The 9,403-nt window shown below is 41.4% G+C and overlaps 1 protein-coding gene across 1 annotated transcript in view; it reads left to right on the forward strand.

The window, feature by feature from the left end:
* The window catches only part of CCDC6 (coiled-coil domain containing 6), a 35,019-nt gene extending 32,314 nt beyond the window's left edge, over positions 1-2,705 (forward strand). Inside the window, exon 9 of the mRNA XM_083614492.1 lies at positions 1,153-2,705. Coding sequence (XP_083470618.1) covers positions 1,153-1,332 — 180 coding nt within the window. The 3' untranslated portion in view covers positions 1,333-2,705. The remainder of the gene's footprint in view (positions 1-1,152) is intronic.
* Positions 2,706-9,403: the final 6,698 nt, after the last annotated feature.

A 9,403-nucleotide genomic window follows, 5' to 3' on the forward strand; every position in this document is an offset into this window, starting at 1 on the left:
ACGATGAAAGCCATTCCTGCTCCCCAAGAGAGAATGCTGCTTTTCACATCTTTCACCACCTTGACAGATGAATCATCCCATATTTTTCCAGGATTAGGTGTTCTTGTAGATATCCTACAAGTCATTCAGTCATTGTGTACTTTCACCCATTTCCTGCCAAATAGACTAGAAAGATTAGACCTCTTTGTTAAGACCGCCAGCTGTCTGAGTGTATTCTGGTCTGAAAAGCCAGGCAGCCTCAGAGCTGCCTCAGAGCCCAACATACTTACTTATTGGCTCTGAGTCTGCAAGGCCCACCAATGCTCAGTCTTTCTTCTAATAAAAACCTGGGACCCCCACTTCGTATTGGGTTCCTCGACAAGCAAATCGTCCATCCCTTGCAGTTCTTTCCATTTGGGACAATAGTTTTCAAGCTTTTGATTCCATTCTTAGTTCCATTCTGTTTCCTCAGTTTTCCTAGGAAACATTTCGTAGACTCATAGTATTATAGAGTTGGGAGGGACCCCAAGGGTCATCTAGCCCAGCCCTCCACAATGCAATTGTGGAGCGATGATGATAATGATGATTCACTGCTCAGCCACAAGGGGAGAAGGGTAGCAGCAGTAACTGTACCTGTTGACTCACTCCTGCACAAAACTCTGGTAAAGGGCTCCATAGGCCTTTCACCGAATGCAAACAGTAATAAAGGCTTTGTGAGAATTGAGAGCAGTGACGGGTATAAGGGGAGACTCCTTGATAGAGCCTCTGTTGCTGATCAGTCTTGAGGGGCAGGTTTTGAAACAGCCCTTTCCCTGAGTATCATCTGAAGGAAAAGTGGTCCAAGTATTGGATGGAGTGAGGTCAGGAGCTATGATGGGAAGCCTTGGAGTCCTTGACCTCTGATTGCTTATATCTGTAACAGTTTCTCTTTAACATTAAAACAAAAATACAGTTAACATTGGGGCACGTTATACGACAGCAGTATCCTGCTAAGAGGACAGAGGGCTATGTACAAAAGGCCAGCTTGAGACCCATAAGTTAGCTTTTCCCCTGTTTGAATTTCCCCACGAGGAATGATTTTGAGTTTAAGTGTGTCAAAAGGCAAGAGTGCCCCTGTCTTGTAACATGAGTCTATGCTAGTCAAAACTTTGGCTCTGTTGTTTTCTTTCACAGAGACCATCACCCCGAAGAAGCAACAGCCCTGACAAATTCAAGCGTCCCACTCCTCCTCCTTCTCCCAATACACAGACCCCACTGCAGCCTGCCCCTCCACCTCCGCCACCCCCTGTGCAGCCTGCAGTCCAGTCGCCAGCCACTTTTCAACATTCAATGCATCCTTCTTCTCAGCCTTAGTGCATGTGCTCAGCAAATCTGTATTCCGAGTTGGACTCATAACACAGAGCAGTTTACTACAAGCCAAAGGCTTACAATGGTATATTTGGATTTGACTTATTTGCACTGAAGTTTTTGAGGCTTCACTGTTTAATTGTGTTGTACAAGTTTGTCCAAGGTTCAAATGTTAGCACATCTCCTACATGGAAATCCCTTCTGTGCCAAGGGGGTGGGGGAAACATGAAACCTGCATGTAGATAATCACATGAATACATGTGGTGGTTTTCATGGTGGGTTGTTTTTTTTTTAACATGGATGTGCTTTCCACGTAGGAAGTGTGCTATATTTGAAGTTGCCGTAAAACGCAGCCAGTGTTGTGGATCTGCAACACTAAATTTAAAATAAAATAAAAATTCCATCAGTGTTTTACTTGAACTTACATGTCTGTCCATCCTCTGGCTGGAACATTTGCTACTTTGTTTGGTATTATGGCATTGCTTTGCTGAGCTCCCAAAGCTTAAATATATATTTTTTTTCTTTCACCCCAGGCTTCTAGGTTTGTAAAATAAAAGGGACAGCTTTTTATATTTTTTCATGACAACTTGCATATAAAATTACAGGCACGAGCTGTATGTTACGAACTCCTAAATATTATAGTGTGTTTCAAGCATATAAAGTAAATCAGCACTACAGTTCAGTAATAAAAAGATACAGCTTTTAGTGCAAAAGTGACAGTCTGACACCTTAATGCCCAAACTCACTTTTTTTTTAATTTTATCCCTTAATTTTCTGATACAGCAGCAAACATACATTGACAAATCCATACCTTTTCTCCAGTGTGTGGTACAGTCTGAAGTACAATGTGGGAAGCCTGACTTGTCAGAGTATATAGAATGTATTGATCCATGGACCTTAAAAGTTGATTGTTTCATTTCTCATTCATGTTGACCTGTAAAACTGTCCGTACTGTTGTTTTCATCACAATGATCTTCTGTAAGTGTGGTTCTGCCAACAAGATCCTTGTGGCTGATTAAAGTGTGCTCTCCAATTTCTGCTTTAGAAAAGCAATTTGTATTAAAAAGGCTGATTTCCCCCCCTTCCCTTGTTTAAAATATATTGTGTGACACCCCCCTCCTGAATGTTTGAACCAATATTTTAAGCATTCAAAGAAAAATCAGAAGAAAATATGATTGAAGGTGCACATTATAGCAGCATATAGGTGTAACAGCCGAAAATGTTGTATTGCTTGGTAGAAAAGGAACAGATTGCAGAGAAAAGTTAGATGACAATAGCAAATGCATATTTAGCAGCATAAGCCGGTACAATGTATAAAGAAATGTATTCTGAAATACATTCTTTCCATTCATTTAGCACAAATAAATTGTTTGGTTTCACTTTGCAGTGTAACAAAGTGTCACTTTTTCCCCCTCGATAGGGCACCTATCTACTTACGCAGGTGCTTTTTTTTTTTTGGTGCTCCTGCTCAACAGCTTTTACATAATGGGGATTAATTTTTTAAAAAGCAACAACAACAAAAATCAAGCCTGAATTTGCACAGCTCTTACATGGAATTCCCCTTAAGCCACCATCAAACCACAGATCAGGCCATTTCGACGGCACAAAATATGAATCCAAAAATAACCACGTGGTGTTGAAAAACGCTTGGCTGCAGCTTGTGGTGAGGAGGGAGCTTGACCACAGATCCCAGTTTGGATGACCTGCTGCACCAAACCTTGGGTTAGCTTCCCACAGCTTAACGGGGGAAAGGACTAGGGAGGAGGAAAGCAGCTGAAAGCACCTCTCCAGGAGCCCGCAAATTTATGTGGTCTCCCCAAATCAAGATTTGGCTTACCACGCCATGTGAACCAGCTCTCTCTGTTTTGGTTGCTTCTCTTGAGCACCCATAGAGTCAGGTGGAAGCCTGGTTCCTTGTGAACCAGAATTGGCAAATGAGCCATAGAAGTGCAACTCTAACCAATTCCATGAAATTCTCCCCTCACTGTTCAACCTTGATTAAGTGGTATTTTGGCACAGGTACAAGCCACAGTCAAAAGGGGTTCTCCTTTACCCGGGATCTTGGAGTGCAACTTGAAATGTGTTCCACATCCTGGGTGGGTAGTCAAAGGTGACATTTCACCTGACTAGAAATTGTCCATGTTAGTCACCATTATTGCTTTTGATTATCCATATAACAAATAGAAAATGCATTTATTCCTTAAAAGTAATAACTTGTGTCTATCGCAGGCTGCTTAACATCTAATTCTGCTCCAACATTTTCTCCTTGTGTAGTTTTGTTTTGTGTGTGTTTCGACAAATGATGTTATGTTGGTTGTAACTTAGAAAGCAACAGTAGAACATAGATGGACAACGGTTGAGGTTCTGTTGTGGTGCTTAAAAGCCAAAACAGTGCAATTTAACTTGAATTTGGGAAAGCTGTCTAAAACTGAAGTCCTGTATTCCAGTTTGAGCATCAATTATGTGTGCTGTGATGAATTCTCCCCCATTTGTCTTCTGATACTCATTAGCTGAAAACCAAGTAAAAGATAGAGTGATATGCATTCTTATTCAAATAAGTATTGGCAGATTTGTGCAGCTAAGAATTTGTACCTCAACTTTTATACAGTCATCTATAGGCTAGAGAAGCTCATTCAGACTAGGACTCCCATTCTATCAAGGGATTCTTTTTTCTTGTCTTACAAACTAGAACAAGGCATCTTGTTGAATTTTTGTTGACTCCTTATACTTCTGACATCACCACACTACCTTTCTCAGAGTTGCAAAGCCACAGCTATCAGCTGCTGCTCAGTTTCCTCTCTGATGTAGCAGTCACTCTGTGCTGTAGACACTTCTTCACTTGTTCTAATTTCCTGTTTCAACTTGCTAGACTAACCAGCCACCCTTACTTTTAAGAAGAAGAAAAGTGCTGCTACAGTGAATGTCATCTGGTTATCTCACCAGCAGACTTGTTTGCATAGCATGAGCAGAGCTGAGAGGCAGATAATCCAAAATGCATTGTTATGGTAGTTTGCTTGACATTTTATGGAAACAGCTATGTGGATTAAGATGTAATCTGTGGAACCTCATTTTCTTTCCCAGCGTTGCTACTAGAAGTGATTGGATACTGTTTCTAAAACACATTTCAAGTGAGAAAAACACTCCCTGAACATTTTTTTACCATTCTCAAGAAGGTAAAACATAGCTGATTGTGTAGGGCTTAGTGGTTATTTTTGTATCCCCTGTATATTGTTTGTATTCCTCCCTTGCACAGAGTTTGGAATGAGGGTGGTATGCTAGATTGTTAACGGCCTAGCTGTTAATCTGTATATGTAAAATTGAGTTCCTAGAATGAAAAGCGACACAGAAGAAGAAGAAGAAGAAGAAGAAGAAGAAGAAGAAGAAGAAGAAGAAGTAGTAGTAGTAGTTTGAAGGGATGCTGCTCAGTTCTCAATGGCTTGGGTCACTAGGGGGCAGTGAGCATCATCATCATATGGTCCTCCAGATGCTGGACTCTTGATCCCATCAGTCCCAGTGAGCAGGAATGATGGGAGTTGTACTCCAACATCTGGAGGACCATAGGTTCCCCATCCCTGTTCTGTGCAAAGAGTAGCCATTGCACTGGAGGCAGCAGAAGGGGGCTGGGGCAAACATGGAGATTATTTGCAGTGCTGTGAGGCATCTAGAAGAGCTGGAGTGAATCCCAACCTTCCATTCCTGTGCTTGAAATCTCAACATACCTTTCGCTAGTAGCAAGAATACTTGGTGTTCGTTATTCTGTTAGTGGTCAGGAAGCTTCATAGACAGGACTGTGAGGTAGATCAGTATTCTTAAAAGTGAAGCTGGTTAGCCATTTTATTCCAAGGGCTGCACTCGCTATTGGTCAGCCTTGCACGCTTGTAGACATGCAAGAAGAGGTGACGAAACAGTTGTGGCAGCATACTGGAGCAGGCACCTCTCTTGGACCCTTGGGAACGGAATGCGGAACTAGATGTGCACTGGTCGTCTCCTGCAAGGCAGTTCCTTGTTGGCTGTTTGTCAGAGATGGAATTTATAGTCTTATATAAAAGTGGGGACACATCATGGGAGCAACTCGGCTACAAGTGCCTGCACGCTCAGCCTTCTAAAGGAGCTGCAAAGCACTGCATGGCATACAGGTAAAAGTACAGCTAAGCCCTTTACCCTTAAATGAAAGATTCACACATCTTTATTGCCAGTTCCTTTTGCCAGTAGCCTTAACGCAACATATCTCAGCCTAATGTAAGAGGATACATTTCTTTCTGTTTAAACAGAGACAGTTTTAGCAGACTTTAATGAGCTGTAGCTGTCATACCAGCTTTATTTAAATGAATGTATAATTCTGTTTGCTTCCTTCCAAAACAAGCAGAAGCCATGACAACATATTAAAGTATCAAGTCAAATTCCTCAACCTATTAAGTAATTCACTAGGATTATTTCCTGGTATTCGGGGGGAGGGGGCTGTTTTTGTTTTTTTCTAAATCACAGACTAGTTTAATGCTTAATTCCTGGAGTGTAAATAAGGATTTTAAAACTGTTGAAGAAAACTTCCCCTTGTGCTGTGAATTTGGACTTCAGCCAGATGCATATTTTTTGTTGCTTATACACTTAAATCACATGGAACAGAGTTTTTGGGTTTCTACCATTTCAGACTGCAAATAACATGGAGGATTGTTTTTTTAAAAAAAGAACAAAAAAAGCACCTGCCATTGGAAATTGCATGTCTGCAAATTTTTTATAGTCCAACTTTCAAGTGACAGTTTTGTCTGCCAATAATCTGTGGCGCACTCTCACACAAAGCAAGGCACACACACATATCCTAACTGACCCCTAATGGATCTGCCCGTGCTGTTTGAATCCCCATGCGCCATGAGGCTCACTGGGTGATCTTAGGCCAGTCACACACTCTCAGCCTAACCTACCTCACAGAGAGATTGAGAGGCTAAAAAGGATTGCTCAAGAGGAGTCTGTACCTTCTGAGCCACACCTTATCTGAATAACCCATTCCTGGCTTCAATTTATTGGCCATGGCACTGGTGGCGTGACAGCATTCCCATGCCCGTGATAAAGTCTGGTGTCCGCTCCTGGCAAATCCCAGGGTCTGTGGTCCTCAGAGAGCCTACTGTGGCTGTAGCCAGCTTCCCTTTCTTGAGGGCGAAGGAATACATATTTTAGAGCCCAGCACTATGACATAGCCAATCCCCATCTTCATTACCTCGTAATGCTGCTCTCCCCATATTTCCCCAGAGGCATTCCAGAAAAATCAAGATGGTTGCAACAGGAGGCTGAGCTCCTGCTCAGCACCAGAGACTGCCGACATTTTCTCCTTTGCGGCCCAGTAAATATTTTTGTGGAGTGATAGGAGGGCACCTATAGGTGGTATTTAACACCGGTTAAACTGGCCAAAATGTATAGAACAATTTTTTTGGAAATGTAAGGAAAAGGAAGGTACTTTTTACCATATGTGGTGGACATGTAAAGAGGTAAAAGCTTTCTGGAAAATGATATATAATGAGTTAAAAGAAAATGTCTAAAAACACTTTTGCTTAAAAACCAGAAGCATTTTTTATTGGGTATAGTGGGGAGGCAAGATAAAAAATTGTTCTTATATGCAACAACTGTGGCAAGAATTTTGTTAGGCCAAAGATGGAAACAACAGGAGTTACCAACAAAAGAAGAGTGGCAGATGAAGCTGATGGGCTTGCAGAACTGGCGAAACTGACAGGAAGAATCCGGAGCCAGCAAGACCAAGCATTCCCAAAGGACTAGAACAAATTTATATGCAATTAACAGCATTAGCAGGGTTCTCTGAAGATTTGTAAGATGAAATTGCTGCCTATTCAGGTTGAGTAATATAATATTTTAGGTAATGATACAACAAGGATAGGAAACAAAGCAGAATGTAAAGATGTAAAGTTTAATTTTGTAAACCATCAAATGGGAGGGAGAAAAGTCGTTAGGCTCGTTTAGCCAAAGAGACAAAATAAGAGGGTACGATGTTATGAAATGTGATTATATGTAAAACCAATAAAAATCATTTATTAAAAAATAAATTGAGAGAGGAGGGCACCTTGACCAGGGCCTCTTGAAACCTGGGGCAGTCCTGTGCTGCGCTGAAGACTCGAAAGCAGTTGTATCTGAGAATCTGCACCCATCTCAGCCAAATTAGCTGATGTTTATCTGTGCCTCTGGCTTAAAAATATAGCCTGGGAAATGTCCAGTAAGATGAAAGTGTGTGTGTACTTGTTCATGTTGCCTCTTGTACAGCTGGAGGGCATGGGACGTATCAACAAAAACTAGTGTGAACCAGTTTCAGGGTTTCTTCCGTGAGATTTTGTATATAGAAATACTAACCAGATTGTGATGCCAGTAAAAGTAAGGAGTTAAACTACCTTTCATGTGGCTATTAATTTAGATGGGTAACAGAGAAGCACAAACCTGGTCAAAATGACTTATGTTGTGAGGGTGACGTGCTTTGCTGCTGAATTATTTTTTTAATTGGATTTCGTTTCCATTCCAAGGTGGGTCAGAACACTGATCTTCAACTGGTGGATTGGTACCTAAAAGCAGGCCACAGCCTAATTGCAGCTTAGGTCACAGCAGGAGCACTACCACCGTATAAATACATTTTAAAAAATGTATTTCTACGGTTGCAGTGCTGCTGTTGTCAATTAAGAAATGATAGCTAAATGCATGTTTGAGTTAAATTTGGGTCCCAGATCTGAAAAGGCTAAAGGCTGCTGGTTTGCAACAGTGTAAGAATAGAAAATTAAAATCAGTTGGAACAATGCAGAGAGGGGGCCAAGCTACACACAGGCTTCTTTCTCTCTTAACAGTGCAGTCCTACACTGCTTTTATTTGGAAGAAAGGCCCATTAAATAAAATTAGGTTTTCTCCCTGTTAAGTGACTTAAATATTGCTGCTTAAAAAGTTGGTCAGCCACAATCATATGTAAAGGTAGGTTGACTTCCAGTATCAGAATGTACAACACCTCTTAGAAATCAATTTTGCCGTTTCCTATTACTTAAAGGACAGGAGGAAGAGACATAGAAGGTCATTTTATAATTATGGGAAGTATAAGCTTGACATACTGTTGCTTTGATGTGGTGTTCCAATTTGGAATAATTGGAAAAGGGAATCTTGCAAAATTCCAGAAGTGGAAATCATGGTTGCACTCACAACCACCCTCTTAATTATTGTTGGATTATTGTAATCCCACATTTAGGCTGCAGGCCATTGCAGAAAATAATTCTATGAAGTCTGTACAGGAGTATAAGATGAGGAATTGGGAAATGACCCAATAACCTGCTAGGCCATACTCTCTCCTCCTGTTACGCTTTTGGCGAGCCAGTCAATTTAGTTTCTAGTTAATTGTGTTTTGTCAAAGCTAATTCAGAAAGCACAATCAAATGAATCAGGTTTCTTATGATGCTCCTTATGAACTTCTTTCAGAACAGAATATTGTAACTTTAGACGCAATAGATCTTCTTTACAAATAAATAAATAAAAATCCAACCATCTGACAGTCTTGATGTTATGAACTAGCAGGACACCAAGGAAGAGGATCCCAGCAAGGGGTGCAGCTATAATTGGTACACACCATGACAAGCTGAGGATGGGGAAGAGGAGGCTGGGGACTTAGGAGGTACTCAATGGGCATCAGAGGATGTTTGCGGGAGCCAGAGAAAGTGGACACATCACCAAAACTGGAGATGCCCCCTTCTCCACGAACACAAAAAGCAATGAGCAATTGTGAACAGCAGGAAGTGCACTTTAGGAGACTTGAAGCAGGCAAGAGAACACAGCCCAGCTTACTAGCTTGATTAAGCTCACCGCAGGTAATCACATGCTTCATTAAGGGGAGAGACACAGCTGGAGCACGCTAAGGTGCATCAAATAAGATTGGGAGGAATAAAAAGAGAAGGGAGAGACTCTTGTGTCTGCTCAGCTTTGACCATTGATGTACCCGCTCTTGACTGTTTCGGGAACTCCACCAGACTGTGATTTCAACGCTAACCTTAGGATTCTAACCCTGGATCATCTTCAGAGACAGGAACCTGGCCTTACGGTTTGACTTTGA

Source organism: Podarcis filfolensis (genome assembly GCF_964270895.1).
Source record: "Podarcis filfolensis genome assembly, chromosome: 5".
In the NCBI taxonomy this organism is placed as follows: domain Eukaryota; kingdom Metazoa; phylum Chordata; class Lepidosauria; order Squamata; family Lacertidae; genus Podarcis; species Podarcis filfolensis.